At 38.9% G+C, this 18058-nt stretch overlaps 1 protein-coding gene across 4 annotated transcripts in view; it reads left to right on the top strand.

Annotated features, from left to right (window-relative positions):
* Window positions 1-18058, top strand: part of Arhgef28 (Rho guanine nucleotide exchange factor 28) — a 299305-nt gene that overhangs the window by 182325 nt on the left and 98922 nt on the right. For all 4 annotated transcript variants that reach the window (XM_058574125.1, XM_046427126.2, XM_046427118.2 and 1 more), the window contains 2 exons: window positions 11187-11308; window positions 17458-17738. In XM_058574125.1, coding sequence (XP_058430108.1) covers window positions 11187-11308; window positions 17458-17738 — 403 coding nt within the window. The remainder of the gene's footprint in view (window positions 1-11186; window positions 11309-17457; window positions 17739-18058) is intronic.

Below are 18058 nucleotides of genomic sequence, written 5' to 3'. Positions count from 1 at the left end.
CTGCCCTGTAGACAGTGGGATGGGAAGGGTAAAGAGTATGTTTTACTTTATTTATATAGATGTATTTATATAAATATTTATACAGAAAACCTGGTCTGATGAATAATGTAAGCAGTCATTTTTGGTTACCACTTAGTGTTTTTAAGCATCTCAGATTTCTTCTCTCTATCCTCTTCCTTGCCAAGTGGGTATCAAATGTGATTTCTTGGTGAGGGTAGAGGGCAGTAGGCAGTGGAAGGGGGCCCAATCCCTGATCGAAACATTGTTTTCTGGGTCCTTCTAGGCACTGCTGCAGACTGACTGGCCTGGGCTCTTCCCCAAGGTATGACCACATTGTTGCTGGCTGCCCTGGCATTTGTGACCAAGATCTGTGGTTAGGATCCTCCCACTGGTGTTGGTGAGGACCTGGTGATTCTCCTTCTGACTTCACTCTGACTTAGCCTCCTTTTGGCCTCATCCTGGTTTTATACTCCAGAACATTGGAATCTTGGCCCCTGGCCACTGGCCCAGATGCTTCTTCCAGAAATATCTGCTATAAGTTCTCTTTCTTTGCACTATGGTAGACCCCCTGTTGGGCTTGGGTACTCAACTCAGCCACTACTTTCTTCTCTCCAAGGCCTTTGGGACTTTAGGGAATCCATTTTCAACACTTGGGCAACTGAGAGAAGCCAAGGGAGGGGAACCTGGTCTTGCTATTTGACCTTGCTCTCCTATCCGGTGTGCATGGTGTGGCTGTTGTCATAATGGAATAGGGTAGCCTGTGAGGTCATCTCCTTCAGAGCTCCAGATGGAAACAGGAAATGCCTACCCCTTTGCAAAGTGACCCCCATCCTATCTCATACTGCTCCCAGCCACCATCCATGACAATGGAAACCCCTCATTATGAATTCTAACAAATCCCATATCCAACTCTCTCTCTTACCAAGAGGTGCCCCAGAGTTGCTCAGGATAACGAAACAGGATTCAGGGATTCAGTGGAATTTATCAACCAGAACAAACCTAGTACAATTTAGAGGAATGCCAGGTAGTACTTGACAGTCATCATTCAAAATGTTCTTATCGAAGACACAAAACAATAAGTGAAATAATTTATATTTCCAAGGACAATTCTTCATTTTTGCCAGCACAGTTCCTTGTGTATAGTAGAACTCAATTACTTTTGAGGATATTTAGGAGGAACAAAAACACATATGGCTCTAGAGAAGAGTACTGGATAATGAAATTTCCTTATGATTTTTAAAATAAATAAAGTCATTATTGGGTACCAGCATCTTTCCATAAATTATGCAAGATTTGAATTATTCATCGATTTCCTTGTGATGATGACATATGGGGACATCTTCCTCATCAATTTGTTTACATTTTTTGGAGGGACTTGAAATGGTCTTGCTCTCCGAGGGCCTTTGGTTCTCTCCTGGTATTAGTATAATGTGTTAGTTTCCACCCCTCTCCGCTTGCTGAGTTTTTCCTTTATGTAGACTAATTTGCTTTAGGCCTTGGAGAATTGCATCAAGAAGGAAAAGAACTTCTGGTTAAATATGATCACACCAAATCCACACACTACACAGGACTGAATATCTACCTGATTGCTTGGAAGAAGCAAGGGCAGACACAAGTCATTAACGCACCTAAGAGTCCTTTCTTAAATATAAACGTAGGTACTCTTGAAGGCTACTTTGTACTACTGTAATCAGGAATGGGGACTTGGAAGGATTTGGGGGAAATCATGTTGCTCTCCGAGGACTGTTTTCTTTCCCCATTCACCTTCCCTCTGTGCCTACCGTGTAATTGCGATGGAAAAGTCTTGCTTTCTTCTTTAAAAAATTTGATACTTAGGTCTTTCAAAACACCAGAATAGGACTTTTATTTAGAGCTTGATTTTAGAGAACAAAGTTGTAGTTGTTATTGAGAAGGGGATTTTAAACATCTGTTCCAACTCTGCTGGAGAAACAAACCATTCTTGCCTCTGGAATCCATTGGCTTCTGTTATCAGTCATCACTGCTGTTAACGGGACTTCTCTGAGAGGCCTGACCTCCTCCCAGGGCTTGCTTTTATTTATTTAATTTAATAGGATCCCAGGAAGAAGAAGTAAGAGGGAGCACCAGGCATTTGGATGGATGTTAGAGACTCTCTAGTTTGGTGGACAGAGACTCCTGGGTTCTCCTAGACACCTCTTGGTGTAAACTAAAACCTACAGGGTGACTTCAGCTTAATGTGACCCACAGGAAATTCCTGGGCTAAGGATAATTTTGGAATTTGGATGGTTCCTCTCTGTAACCTCAGGTCTAACTCAGAAGAGTGAGGCCAAGAGATTTTCCAGGCCAAGATTAATACTGGGAAAATCTTAAGAGAACCTTAGAAGAGGAATAGTCAAGGAGATAAACTGCAGTTTGCTTCTGGAAATGTTCACTTTCATTGTGAGGCTGGGAGTTTTCTTCCGGATCACACTAAGACCATGAGAAGAGTCTGCTTTCTGTACATTTCAAAACTTGAGAAAGGCCCCTTTAAATTGGAGAGTCTGGGAGACAGTGTACCGCAGTGACCAAGGATGGGGTTGGTCTCTGTTAGCATTGGGCTTCTGTCCTGGTTCAATCCTTTATACCCTGGGCAGGTAACTCACTTTCCCTGAGCCTAAACTTTCTTGCCTACAAAATGAATATGAAAATACTTATCTGGTTATGGAGAATGCGGTTGGCTGGTGGTTCAAAACAATGCTGTGTACTCACAGGGAGGACATTTCCAGTTAATACATGTACACGTATGTTCTCTGCTTTAGTTGACTTACTCATAACCTACTATTTGGCATGAAATTACATTACTGTTCTTTTTTTTTAACCTTTATTTTTTGATATGGTGCTGGGGATTGAACCCAGTGCCTCACACATGCCAGGCAAGTGCTTTACCACTGAGCCACAACCCCAGCCTCATAGCTGTTCTCTGACACAGAAAGCACATTTTGAAAATATGATTTGCTTTTCATTACCTTATTTTAGATGGGAAGATGATTTTTTTTCTGGATTTTTTTTAAAGTCTAGGAATGGTAGATCATAAAATGTTGGATATAAAGGCCACCAGATTACCTGACTTCTTAGTTTATCATTCCAGTCTTTTCTCCTCAGTACTTTGAATGCACTGTCATTAAACAAAACAAAATTATATAGTTACTGTTTTGTGAATACTTTCTCAGCAGGATTCATGCTGTCATATCTGGCAGCAAGTGACTAGGGTGAATAATACCACAGGCCCAGGAAGTAGGCAGACACACCTAGGTACAAATCATACTGTAACACATTAACGAAGCTTCTTAATGAGAAAATACCAGACATTGCTCGAATTCCATTTTCTTTGTTTCGAAATATGATACACAGAAATCCCAATTATTAAACTCTGTACTCAGACCCTCCTTGGGGAGTACCTCTGTAGAGCTGCCATATTTGTGTATGACCTTGAGAAAGTACTTAAAGGGCCCCAAGTTTCCTTATCTGTGCAATGAAGTAATAAACAGTACAGCTTCAAAGGGTTGTTTTGAGGATCCAATGAGTTAATACATGTAAGTTTTAAGTGCCTAGTTCATTAAAAGCACATTTATGTGAGCTATAATAGTAGTGGCATCTGGCACAGTTGTCCCCGATGGGACAGGTGTTCGATACATTCCGACTCTTGTGGTATCTCGTATCTTGCTCCTACTTTCTCTCTTTGAACGTGCGTTTTCCCATCTCTTCCCCAGTGCCTTTATTTTGCAAATCTATTTGTCCCATTTTTCCTCTGGTAAGAGGGTACCTATATGATATTTTAAAGAAAGCGATTGGACAGTGATATTCTTGGGCTGTGCATAGCACAGGGTACAGGAAGTTGGTGGGATACACGTTGTTCTGTGCCATCTGTTTCTGCATCAGACCCAACCAGAAAGTAGCCTATTCCCCCACCAGGAGGAGCCAAGGAAATCTCACCACCAGAGTGTGGCAGCTGACAGAGGGGAAAATGCAGAAGCAGCAAAAGGAAGACTCACAGGAGAAGGAGAGCCTCCTGGCCATGTAGAGGAATACGCTCTACCTCAGGACCTCCTGGGACCTCCTGGGAATACACAGGGATGTGCTTTGAGGATGTTTTTAAGAGTCATCAGTGGGGGATGAGCATCCTGGGCTGGCAATCAGTAGACTCTCAGTAAATATGAAAAAAGAAGAATGAATAAATGAATAACATAAAAAGTGCCACTCCCTCACATCCTGGAGTAGAGCAAGACCAGCTGGGCAAAGCCCAAGGAAACCTCCAGAATCTGAGAAAACATTACAGACCAGGGAGAACATCTCTTAGTTGTACCTTAGTTGTACAAATGTCTGTTCTTTTCTAAGAAGAAATTATTCATTTCTTCTGTGAGTATTTGTTGAATATCTACTTGTATCCTGCATGGTTATAAGGCACTGGAAATATAGTATAGAAAACATTCAAAGCTATTGTTCTGAAGGGACTTCCATTCTGATGGAAGAAAATGGACAATATATGATAAAAGTGTAATGTGCTAGGTGATCGTTAGTGGTGTAGGAGAAATAAAGCAGAGCTTAGAGGGTTATCATTTTATTATATACTGGTCATTTACATGATGCCTCTTTGATATGACAACATTTGAACAGAAACCTTAAGAAAGCGGGGTATCCAGATATCCAGGGGAAGAGCAGTGCTGGTAGAGGGGAGTGGCAAGTGCAAATGGCCTGAGGCACAGGACAGCACAGAGGCCAGTGAGGTGGAATACAGGAGTGGGCAGGACTTTAGGGAGGTTGAGTTGGGGTGGAGGAGACACAGTGTGTGAAGCACAGTAGGTCCTAATAAAGTCTGGCTTTTACTCAGGATGAGATCGGAAGAAATTTCCTTTGTAAAAGGACTGCTGTGTCTGTGTTGTGGAGGAAAGATCATAGACTAGAAGCAGAGAGACCAGCTGGGACACTCCTGCAGTAATCTAGGAAGGAGATGGTGGTGGCTTGCCCTGGGGTGGCAGTGGAGGTGATGAGAAAAGATTAATTCTGAATCTTAGTTGTGAAAGGAAGAGATACGCCAAGGGTAAGTCCAAGGAAAGCCACAGGACCATGTCCTGGAGAAGCAAGGAAACCTGGGAGAAGTGGACAGTCCTGTCTGATTTGGACCAGTTATGCTGGGCATGGCTGTCGGGAGACTTGGGGGAGATGTTGAGGAGAGAGTTGTCATTCGAGAGAGGTCTGGAGATGAAGATCTGAGAGTCCTCACCACATGATGTCACGGGACGCCCTGTTGTCAGATGACCCAGGAAATGAGTGGACAGAGGGGAGGTTGGAGGATTGACCCTAGAGCAATGTGACCTGCCTAAATCTGGAAAGCCAGTTGTAGAAAGGCCAATGGGTGAAAGGACCTAGGGACAGTGGTGTCCCGGAGGCTGAAGGCAGGAAGGGAGGCATGGTAGGTCAGAGAGGGTGAGGCAGAACTGAGGATGAGCTCTGTCATAGGAAGACAGTAGGCACCACGATGGACACTGTTTCAGTAGAGTGAATGAACCCAGAAGGCTTACCCTTTGCCAAATGGGGGTCCTTCTGCCACACTCAGAAAGTTCTAGGTTCAAAACAAAACATAAAGAATGAGCGAGCAAGTGAGTGAGTGAAACCCATCTGCCCAGCCATGGTGAAGAGATTTGTGGGTTGAGAGGCGTTCACCTGACTTTGGCAGGTGAGAGCTTGGCACCCAGAGTGGGCCAGACCAGGCCAGCAGCAGGTTTGCTGAAGGCTGCCCAGGCCGGGTTTGATCATGTCTGGGCGTGGGTCTCTTACATAACCTTCAAGTAGGCCACAGTTACCTGCAGCCACCAGGCTCTGAGCTTCTGGAGGGAGACCTGGATTTCACCAGACATCAATCAGGTTGCAGAGGTGTGGGGGGGGGAGGGGGAGGACTATGCTGTTAACTGTTTCCTGCCAGATTTGGAGTAGTCCTAAGGGCCAGAGGGAAGGAGGCATCTGCAGCTACCTCCCCTTCCCCCTTCCAGGAGCCCATTCCCCTTCTTCCTCTGGGTGAAGCATGTTCATGCTCAGCGTTGCTCGTTGCTCGTGTCCCCTCACTAGAGCATCCAGCACCCCAAAGAAGTGAAGTGCTGGCAAACCCTTGTAGAGTTCCCAGGATCACATTACGAAGTGGCAGTGGGAGGGGGAGAGCTGCAGGCCGGCCAGCAGCCACTGTTTGTCCTGCAGGGAGACGCTGGCCCAGTCCACTCCTGGTTAGAACGTCTTAGATCCTGAAATCCTCCCTTTGTTCTGGAGAGGCTGGCTCAGGTTATCTGACTTTTGTCTTTGTGCTGCAGTTATAATCCCTCCCCTTTTGTGAGATCTCATCCTTGAGTCACTGGAGGTAAATCCTGGATACAGGCAGGTGAAGGCTTTTCTTTTCTCTTCACATTTATGTTTTTCAGTTGCCTTATCCAGGACGACAGACTTTGCAAAATGTCTTAACATGAGTTAGGTCTGAAATAAAAGTCAGAGCATTTTTAAATGTTCTTGGTGTAGCAAATGGAATGTTCGGCGCATTCCAGTCGCCTTGAGTTGTTTTAAAAGATATAAAGTGATCGCCAAGGACAATATTACTTTTTTTTTAAAAGAATCAAAACTGCACAACCGCATTTACTTGTACGATAATTACAAGCATTTACATAATGCTTACTGTGCATCAGGTTCTATTCTAATCACTTGAAATATTTGCTCATTTGATCCTCACAACAGTCCTATGGGATAAATATATGATTGTCCTTATTTTACAGATCAGGAAATGGAGACACAGAGGCCAAGTAACTTGCTCAAGGTCACACAGCTAATAGGTGGTGGAGACTAAACCCAAATAATCTGGCTTTAAAGCCCGTGTTCTTCACTACTGTAATGCACTACCCTTCACTAATTTAAAATCTGTAGTTGCTTGGATGGGAGTTGAGCTTTAATTATTGTTAGACTGTTTTTGAAATATGGGATTACTGCATATTAGAAATTAATGCTATCAGCAACACTATAAAGTTAACTTTTTACTAAAAATAGGTTTACATGACAGCATTTATTTAAGACAAATACGTGGCATTCTTATAGCAAAATATTTTTATGTGTTCATTGAAAAAGAACTGGAAGGACATTTTGGGGGAGGGTGGGGTCAATGGTTTTCTGCTTAATTTACTACTAAAGTAGTTACGTATGGAAGCAATAAAGTCATATTTCTTGAAAACCTTAAAAAGATCTTTTTTTTTTTTTTTAAGGGAAAGCACCATAACTTTTCCTTTGGTCTGAAACACAGTAGAACAATTAGCCACTTGAATAGATGTAATCCGTGTTTATTTGGAAGTCCTCTTAAAGGCTCCTTTTCTTTTCACAATCTCATTCTGCTCGTTTAAACCCAATTATTTGCAGTGACTTGTGTTGAGTGGATAAGGTATCATGGTCCTATTAGCCTGTGTCACTTTCTGGTCTGTCAGTCTTCTGGATCCTGTGACCTTGAGGTGTCCCTTAACAAGTACAAGTGATGATACTCCTGAGAGATGTTCAAATTTATTAAAATTAGCTGTGCTAATTTGCAGCAAGTGACCCAACTAAATCCACATTGCAGGTTATGAGTGACAGAAGTAGAGAGAAGGTAGAGATTTTCCCTCCTCACTGCTGTATTATAATCATGTACAGTCATGTCCCTCCTCCCCCAAATCAGGACTCACTGCCACATCAGAGTCATTGCCTGAGAGACAGGATGATGATTCCATCTAGGCTAGTTTTTCAAAGTGTAGGGTAAACTCTTCTGGGAACTATTTATCATGGAGATGAACAATCTAGCACTACCTGACATCAAATCCTGTACTGGGACAGGAATTTTCTTTTGATCATTCTGGTGATTGAAGGAGAACATCACAGTTTAGTACTTCTGCATCTTGAACACTTCTTGAATCCTTCAGAACTTCCCTATAACCAAGAAAGAACAGACCTCTCAGATTCCCAGCTTAGGCAGGCAATGGTGTTCAGACTTTAATTTCTTGATTTACTTTTCACTGATTTTAGTATGTGAATTCCATTCTACTTTTGAAGAGGAAGAGTGGTTTTCTGTTTATAGTAGGGATAAGCATTTCTTTCAAATAATTTTATTTAAAGAATAAAGATAAGTCAATCTGAAGAAAAGTACTGAAGAGCAGAATCATATAGGTGATAGGTTTGTGCTGGCAGCTGGAAGTCTTCCAGCTGCCAGCAGGTTTGCTATGGTAAAATTGTGAATTTGGTAGATTTGTTATGCAGATTTTTGTTATGCTGTGACCAAATTACCCGACACAAACAACTTGAAGGAGGAAAGGTTTATTTTGGCTCATGGTTCCAGAGGATTCAGTCCACAGTTGGCCAGTTGCATTGCAGAAACATCATGGCAGAAGAAAACTGTTCCTCGTGGAAGCTGGGAAGGGGGAGGGGGGAGAGAGAGAGAGAGAGAGAGAGAGAGAGAGAGAGAGAGAGAGAGAGAGAGAGAAGCCAGGGAGATATAGTCCCCAAAGCCATGCTCCCAATGATCTACTTCCTCCAGCCACACCCCACCTGCATACAGTTACCTCTTGTTAGTCCATTCATGTTATTAATTCAGCAAATACATTAATCCAATGATGAGGTTACAACTCTCATAATCCCATATTTTCACCTCTGAACATTACTGCATTGCCTAATGCATGAGCCTTTGTGGGTACATTTCAGATCTGAACTGTAATAGTAGAGGATTACCAAGATTTTGGGAATTGTTGTTCTAAGATTTGTTGGAAATTGAGAATTTTCAGATCTTTTTGGCAAGATGTTTGTATATTGTGTGCGATATGAGTGATGGTGGTGCAACCCATCATCAAGCATGATAATATTTCCATGGCAAGATGTGTGAGCGTTCATCCCAAGTGGAGTAAATAAAGACTACACCTGAGCTCAGGTCATATTTTAGCACCAAATATGTTTCTGAATGAAACTGATGAAAAAGTTTTGATTTTTCAAGATTTCAGAATTGCAGCTGAGATGTTATAGACCTGGCTTTGTTACAAATTATAAAATTTTCTTAAACCTTAATCAAGTCAATCATGCAGAAAATAGATTTGACCCAAGCGTGGACAAAGTACCCAGATTCTGCCACCTCTTAGTTTCTTTTACTGCTTGAACATGACCTTCTTATAGATTCTGCTCTGCCACACAGGGCAGATAGATTTGTTTATGAAGGAAAATTGCATCTCCAAGTATCTCTTACCTATGTACATGAAAACAGCAGTAATTTCTGCTCCTATTCATCCCTGAAGTAAGTGATCAGAGTTTTTGGACACTACATTTTCTTTGTTCCTTAAGAGCATGGCTTTTGCATCACTTGGCAGTGCATTTAATGCACCATACAATTTGGGGTAATATTTCATTATATTCTGTATTTTTAAAAATGAAAACCATCCATTTCTTGGAATCGTTTTGTTCAATATCTTGTTAGTTCTTAGGTCAGTCTAGTTATCAACAAAATTTTAATTTGGCAGTGATTAAAAAGGAGAATGAACAGTCCCTCAGATGTGATGGCAGAAATACCAGGTGTTTTACAGTTGGTGAAAATATGACACCGTAGAGCAGTTAAGCTGGATTAATTACACTTCAGAGGGCCGTGTTGAATCACTTATGGTTGTTTGTAAAACATTCTGTAAAATGACAAATGAGCAAGTATTTTCTGACTCCAGAATGCATTGGAAGCATTTTGTCAAGTTCGTAATTTATAACCTTTGGAACCTACCTTGCTTTTCTTTTGTGTAATCAGAATCAAAACATATGTAATTGATCATAAAGGTTGTACTTGTGAATTATTTTTGGACTTTGTATATTATATACCTAGCTATTCAATTAAGTTAATTAAATATTATATTATGGACGTAAGAAGAAACTGTTTTGCTTTGTTTATTTTCTCAAGGCTTAATAAAACCTCACTTTGGTGTTCTGTGGGAAAGAGGTAGTTTTGGATTTGGAATCCAAAGCCAAGCCATTTGATTTGTATAATCCATATATCTTTGTAACTTTTATATCATCTAGGACTTTCCCATGAAAGAGTAGATTTTCTTTTTGCTTGTTGTATATCAGTCTAACAGTTATTAATCTTTTTAAAACAATTCCTGATCCACTCCCACGGGCTCCACCATTTCTAATGGCTTACTGGCAGTACCAGCCCCTTTGTACCCATTCAAGAAAACTTACTGGAATGTGAATGAGAATGACCACTGTTGAGGATGGAACATTGAATCTACCCTATTAATGCCATTTACAGGTATCAGTAGCCTATTATTTGTACAACACAGTGCAATTAGTATTAATAACCTTGTACCTTGCATTGAACATGGTTTAAAATCAACATTTATGATAGTGACAGTAATAGTAGTGACAAATGATATTTATTGAGCACTTTGTGTCACCTGCTTCATCTGTCTGAACTCATTTCATCCTCATAACCCTACTAGGAGGAAAGCATGATAATAATCCACTTTTATGGATGAAGAAATTTGGTGAATATCTCTGAGTTTTGTAAATAAACCAAAGTCACAGGAAACAAGGCCTTTTGGATCTCCTATGTTTTGTCACTTTCAATTCTTTGTTCCCTACAAATATGATAATGTTTCAGCTCTCTGGGACACAACTTTGAGCCACCTCATCTAATTGGAGCAAATCTGGGGACATGGAAGCAAGCACAAACATTTCTGTAACTGAAACAGGAGGGAAACTTTATATCAGAGACTCTGCACTCCCTTGGGCTGCCCAGAGCCAGAGCTGCTGGGCCTTGTTCTCTGTGTGCACTCGTAGGCAGTCACTGGCCCTGAGCCTGTCAAGAAGCACAAGAATATGTCCAATGCTTTCATTTCATTGATGAAGGCAACTAGAATTTAATCTGCTAAAAATTGATGGCAAATATTTAATTGATTTCAATAGTGCTTAAAGTGGGCAAATATTTAGCTATCTAGAACTATTCATTCTACAAGAAGGTTCTAGATAACCGAGAAGATTTGAGTACAGAACATACTTTTGGGTAGATCTTAAGATGTGAAGACAGCAAAATGCCATCTTAAAAAATGCACTCCTATTTTTTTCTCCTTATGGTTTGACCAAGGAAGGTAAAGCTTGACTCTAAAGTAAATTCCTCCGACTTCATCTGTCCTGTTTTCATTTCCCTCTAGATCGCTCCTTTGATGCCCTCAAAACATCCAAGCACTCCCCAACTTTCCTTGCAGCAGGCCGGCTTTCTGACATGCTGAATGGGGGTGACGAAGTCTATGCTAACTGCATGGTGATAGATCAGGTAAGGCATGCCTGATATCCCAGGGTGCAACTGTACCTCTTTCCAGAACTTGAGCCTGTGTGAAATACGTGCAGCATCATTGTGTTCCTTTGAACAACTTCCGCCTCAGAGCAGCTCTGGCAACGCAGCTGTGAAATCTTGTTTTAGGAACATTCAACTTAGGTTCTTATTTCAGAACACAACACATCTGACCTCACCGAGAAGCACTGGAAGGGAGGGGCCTTGAGACACTGGAAAATGAGAAAAGTGTGAGAGCTCTTTACTGGGGCCAAAGGACGACACAACAATGGGTCACCAACATTTTTTATATGGCTTTTCAATAAACAGGGCATGGATGACTTGATTAGGCAGTATTTGTATTGAAATCCAGGAATCACTAATGAGCAAGCGTTTGGTTCCAGTCTGGCATGACACAGTCACTTTTAGAACTATAGTATCAAAACAAAATGGTATCACATTACAGAGAAACTGGAACCTTTCAGAATTTTCCACCAATTTCCTGAAAGAGACTTGCCGGGCGCAGTGGCACATGTAGGAAGCTGAGACAGGAGGATTTTTTGCGAATTCAAAGCCAGCCTCAGCAAAAGTGAGGTGCTAAACAACTCAGTGAGACCCTGTATCTAATAAAATACAAAATTGGGCTGGGGATGTGGCTCAGTGGTTCACTGTCCCTGAGTTCAATCCCTGGTACACCTCAACCCTCGCAAAACAAACAAACAAACAACAAAAATCTCATAAAGGCAGAGGGTTTGAATGTGCCAGGTGTCTACTAACATTTTTTTCTTTCTCTAGCTCAGTGCTCTTCAATGTACTTGTAGAACTGGAGATTTCTACGTATTCTTATTTATGGGAGATATAACGGATTTTCATGGATAATTTAGACAACACAATTTTTTCCTTTTCCACTGAATTTAAAACCTAAATATGATATGTACCATATTATATCAATTGGGCAATGATGTATTTTACCTTTCTTATTAATGTCATGTATTTTACATTATTAATTATAAATGTTTTCTTTGATATGAACTTTTTTCCTGTTTAATTGATCAGCCTTTAGTTGTATATAGCTCTGCTCATTTTCTCTAGTGTTATAAACATTGTTACAACAAATGCATAGTATGAATGACATAGGTTGAATGGAATTCAAAATGACATAGAAACCAATAAATCAGAATAACAACAGTTGTCTTGGTGTAAACCAGCTGCATGTCAGCCCTCATTATAAAAATCTAGATTGGAACATAGAACAAAGTGGGAGTTCTGGGGATATTCTTTCAGGGTACAGTGTAGCTGGACTTTGTGTGCTCTAGACACACTTTAAGATGCATGTATACATTTATGTAAGATTTATTGTTTTATTTATGATACTTACATCCAGCTTTTTTAAAGTATAGTTGACAAAAATTATATATATATTTAAGGTATATAATGTGAGTTTTGTTTTTATTAGTACTGGTGATTGAATCCAGGGGTGGGCTTTATCACTGAGTTACATTCCCAGCCCTTTTAATTTTTTTTTTTTAATGTTGAGGCAGGATCTCACTAAGTTGCTTAGTTCCTTGCTAAGTTGCTGAGTCTGTCCTCAAATTTGCAATCCTCCTGTGTCTGCCTCCTGGGTTATAGGCATGTGCCACTGTGCTTGGTGTAATATGATGGTTTATGTACACACACACACACACACACAGTGAAATGATGACCAAAATCAAATTAATTGAACATATCCATCATCTTACATAGTTTTTGTTGTGTTGTTTTCTCAGATCTGTACTTACTGTTTCTATGAATTTTTCATATGTAAATAAGGTCATGCAGTACTTATCTTTCTGTGTTTTGGCTTATTTCAATTAGCACAGTATCCTCCAAGTTCATCCGTGTTGTAACAAATTATAGGTTTTTTTTTCTTTTTTAAGGCCAAATAATATGCTTCTCTCTGAATCATGACACACACCTATTATATTTTCTTTGTGCATTCATCCACTGATGGACACATGTTGATTCCCTGCCTTGGCTGTTGTCAATAATACTGCCATGGATATGGGAGTACTGCTCTCTCTTACACGGGGTGCTTTTATTTCCTGTGGCCTGGAAATGGAATTTTTGGTGTTACAGTTTAAGTTTGGGGGAACCTCTGTACTGGTTTATGTAATAACTGTACCAATTACTTTCCCGCTGATGGTGTACCAGGTTTTCTTTTTTCTATATACTCCCAACACTTGTCTTTGACTTTGGATGATAGCCATCCTAACAGGTGACAATTCATTGTGGTTTTAATTTGCATTTTGCTGACAATTGGTAACATTTGCCACCTTTTCATATACCTGGTTGCCATTTGTAAGCTTTCTTTGGAAAAATGTCTAATTGTGGTCCTCTGGCTATTTTTTTAATCAGGTTATGTTGTTATTAATTTGCATGAGTTCCTTATGGATTTTGGATGCTAACCTCTTTTCAGACATATGGTTTGTAAATATTCTCTCCGATTTCATAAGTCTTTTAATTTTGTTGATCATTTCCTTTGCCACACATTTTAGCCTAATGTAGTTCTGCTAATTTATTTTGCTTTTGTTACTTGTGTTTTTGGTGTCAACCCCCCCGCCCCCCCCAAAAAAAACCAACACCATTGTTTTTCTCCTATGCTTTGTTTTAGAACTTTTATAGTCTCAAGTTTCACATTTAAGTCTTTAATGCATCTTGAGTTGACTGTTGAGCATGGTGTTAGAAATGCATTCAGTTTCACTTTTTTGCTGTGGATGTCTAGTTTTCCCAGCATCATTTATTTAAAAGACTACCTGCCCCCATTCTGTTATCTTGGCACCTTTGTCAAAGATTAGTTGACTGTATATATGTGCATTGATTTCTGGACTGTCTATTCTGTTCCATTAGTCTGTGTGTCTGTTATTATGCCAGATCCATTCTGTTTTTGTTATTGTAATGTCGTAAAATCATTTGGAAACAAGAAGTGCCATGACTCCAGCTTTGTGCTTCTTGCTCCAGATTGCTTTAGCTGTTCTTGATCTTGAGTGGTTCCATGCAAATTTTCAGATCTATTTTTCTATTTCTACAAAAATTAAAAACAAAACCAAATTTTAAAAACAAAACCAAACACTCTTTCTAAAATACAGGGATTGCAGTGAATCTGCATGTCACGTTGGCTAGTATGGATATTTTACCAATATTAATTCTTCTAATCCATGAACACAAGATATTTCTACATTTGTTTGTGTCTTCTTTAGATTCTTTCATCAGTGTTTTATAGTATTTAGTGTATAACTCTTTTCCATGTTCTGATTTTGATGCTTTTTGGCCATAATTTCTCAATAGTTGAAATGAAAGATTTCTTGAGTTCTTATTTCATTTTGTCCAGAGCTCCAGTGAGTACTATAATGCTTCCATTCACTTCAACTAGCTAAAATTATAAATGACTCAATTCTATGTAGGGAAAACTGTTTTTATATGTTCTGAGACACATTAAAAATGCAAAATTTCCCAAACCAAAGATGAGGTTTAGGTTTCATTTCTCTTTGGTAATATTTTGTGGGAAAGAAGTATTGCTCTAATAATGTTGAACAAACCAAAAAAGAACTAAAGTTAGCATTTATAGAGAATCCAGAGTCTAATTCAATAAACTGAAACAGAGTTGAAGACGGTTGAATTTGTGCAATTAAAACATAGGAATAAAACTAAATGACAGGGGCTGGAGTTTTAGCTCAATGGTAGAGTGCTTACCTAGAGGGTGTGAGGTACTGGGTTCTATCCTCCCCACCCATAAAAGTAAATAAATAAAACAAAGATATTGTGTTGATTTACAACTTAAAAGTATTTTGAAAACTACCTTAATCACAAAGGTCCTGTATCAGTGTAGTACAATTTTCACATAGTCTTTATTACTATTCTTCTGGCCAGTTGAATAACAAGGACAATGTGAAGAGCTGAACTTCTGTGTATTTAAAATAATTTCTATAGTATCTGAAAATAATATTTTCAAATCTCCTTTTGTCTCTCTCAACTTACATAGAAACCTAAATAGATTATTAGGTTAGCTTATATTCTATGCTGTTCCCCATTAATTTTCAAGGTTATCAACCTACCCGATGAGAATATTCATATGATTAAAAACTACTTTGAAAATTTCTCTGTCATATGAACTACTTTGAAAAAACACTTTTAAAAAATTTTTAGTTGTAGATGGACATAATATCTTTATTTTATTTATTTATTTTCATGTAGTGCTGGGACTCAAACCCATTACCTCACATGTGCTAGGCAAGCGTTCTACTACTGAGCCACAATCCCAGCCCCCCTGAAAAGAACACTTTCTTTGGATATAATTTGGGACCTACATAACTTCAGTACAAAGAATCCTGTATACTTTTTACCTCAGTTCCCCCAATGTTAATATTTTCTACACTCTACTTTTTATTCTCTGAGTGTGTGTTTGTGTGTGTGCATGCATGCTTGCAAATGGCTAAATATTTATGTAAAAATTTTAACCATTTGAGAATACATTGAAAATATGGAGCCCCTTTATCCCTCAATATTCATGATGTATTTTTCTAAAAACATGGAAATTCTCTTACATAAGATCAATATAGTTGCTGAAATCATAAATTGTCATTGATAAATATTGTTATCTCCATACCTTATTCAATTTTATCCAGTTGTCCCAATAATGTTCTTTGCAGTAATAGAAAATTCCATGATATATGTTGTATTAGTAGTCACATCTCTTTATTCTCCTTTAATCTGGGAGAGTTCATGAATCTTTGTCTTTTATTACATTAATATTTTTTAAGAATATGGACCATATTTATTTTTATTTTCCTATAAGATTCTTCAGTTTCAGTTTGTCAGTTATCTCTTCAAAATTGGATTGTGTTTGGGAGGACTATTATGGTAATAATGTTGTGTTCTTCTCAGTGCATTATATCAGGAGGTTCCTAATGTCAGACTGTCCCTTGTGATTTTTACCTTTGATCTATCAAGTTTCTTTCAATAAGGTTACTATTCTTTTTTCTTCTTAAAATTATTAAACATGTTGTCAGGGGATATTTTGAGTTTCTGTAGACATCCCTTTACTCATTAGAATTTCATCTGCTAGTATGGGCATTCATTGATAGATTTTGCCTTAATAAATTATGATGATGATGCTTGATGATTTAGGATCCTAAAATTTCCCCTTTTGCTTCTTTTCTTCTTTGTCACCCTATCTCTGATCTCTTTCTTTTCTTCTTCTTTTTTTTTTTTTTTTTTTTTGTTTTTAGTGGTGGGGATTGAACTGAGGTGCTTGAAGATACGAAGTGTATATTCTACTTTGAGCTATACCCTGGCTCAAATGTCTTCCTTTTTACTGACTTTCCCCCCAAGTAATAATGCCTTTTAGTGACTACCACTCAAATAACAGCACTTTTAAACCTCTAAGAGCAAGTACTTTGGGTCAACTAAGACTTTTTTTCTCATGTGTGTAGGCCACACTTCTTTCTGGTGATGATTTTTAGATAAGTTTTAGGCTCCCTCTTCTCTTTCTGCCAAGTCTCATGGTGGGAGTAAAAGGGGTACTTGCTGGAATTGATGCTTATTTTATTATTCATAGATAATTCAAGATTTGGGTCATTTCTTATCTTCTACATTTGCAACACACATGTATTTTATGTTGTTTTATTTGTTCTTTTTGTTTGGTGTGTTTTGGGAGAGACTCAAGTTAGTGTGACCACCATTAATTACCTTGGATACTCAGATTCTGATGAACCGATGAATTCTGGTGAATAAAGCAGTATACTCTTTAGTTTTTTCTTTAGTATTTTAAACGTTTTTCCCTCATTTTGAGTCAGTGGTTCACAAAATATCAAAAACATAATCAGTTTCAGATTCATAAAGTGCTAAAAGTATAATCAGTTTCTGGATTTGTGATAAAAAGCAGTCTTTGAAACAGTCTTCTTCCATCTGAGAATTATGGAACGGCAGCCATGTGAGCAAAAACAGATCCTGAAGGAATTCTCTGTTTACATAAAGCCAAACAAAAATAAGAAAAAACAAAGCAAAAAGACAAATAAGGTGGAAATTTTTTTTTAATTAGGAAAATTTTATTAATTTTTAGCTAAACCATTCTTTCCTGCTTTTTCTCAGCAAAAAATTTTGCCTTCAACTTCTAGGTGGGCGATTTGGATATCAATTATATTAATATAGAGGGAATCTCTGCCCGCACCAGCCCTGAATCCACTGGTCCCTCGCTGGAGCCTCAGAGCTGCAAGCAGATCCTTCCTACTGACACCAGCCCCAGTATGTACCCACTCGGGGAGAACAGCGAAGTGATGGCAGATTCGGAAGCCCAGCAGTCTTTCATATCACCATCTAGTTCATGCACTTCCAACTTGAACCTTTCTTTTGGTCTTCATGGATTCGAAAAGGAACAAAGTCATCTGCAGAAAAGAAGGTACAGGGCTGGGGTTGTGGCTCAGTGGTAGAGCGCTCACTTACCACATGCGAGGCCCTGAGATTGAATCTCAGCACCACATAAAAAACAAATAAATAAAATTAAAGTATGTGTCTATCTACAACTAAAAAAAAATTAAAAAAATAAAACACAAGACTATCTTCTACAGAAATATTGTAGAAAATCAAGAAACCTTGTAGCTAGACTTGGAAAACCCTATTTTTGATTTTTAATTGTTTCCACCACTTTTATCTCTACATCAAATTGTTGCCCCCTTTTAATATCCTATATGTGTTTTTTTGAAAATAAGCACTTAAGAA

Source organism: Marmota monax, unplaced genomic scaffold (genome assembly GCF_021218885.2).
Source record: "Marmota monax isolate L192 unplaced genomic scaffold, Marmota_monax_Labrador192_F-V1.1 WCK01_AAM20220418_F8-fsc00018, whole genome shotgun sequence".
Classification (NCBI taxonomy): Eukaryota; Metazoa; Chordata; class Mammalia; order Rodentia; family Sciuridae; genus Marmota; species Marmota monax.
The sequence above is the reverse complement of the archived record's forward strand: the minus strand, read 5'-3'. Positions and strand labels throughout refer to the sequence as shown.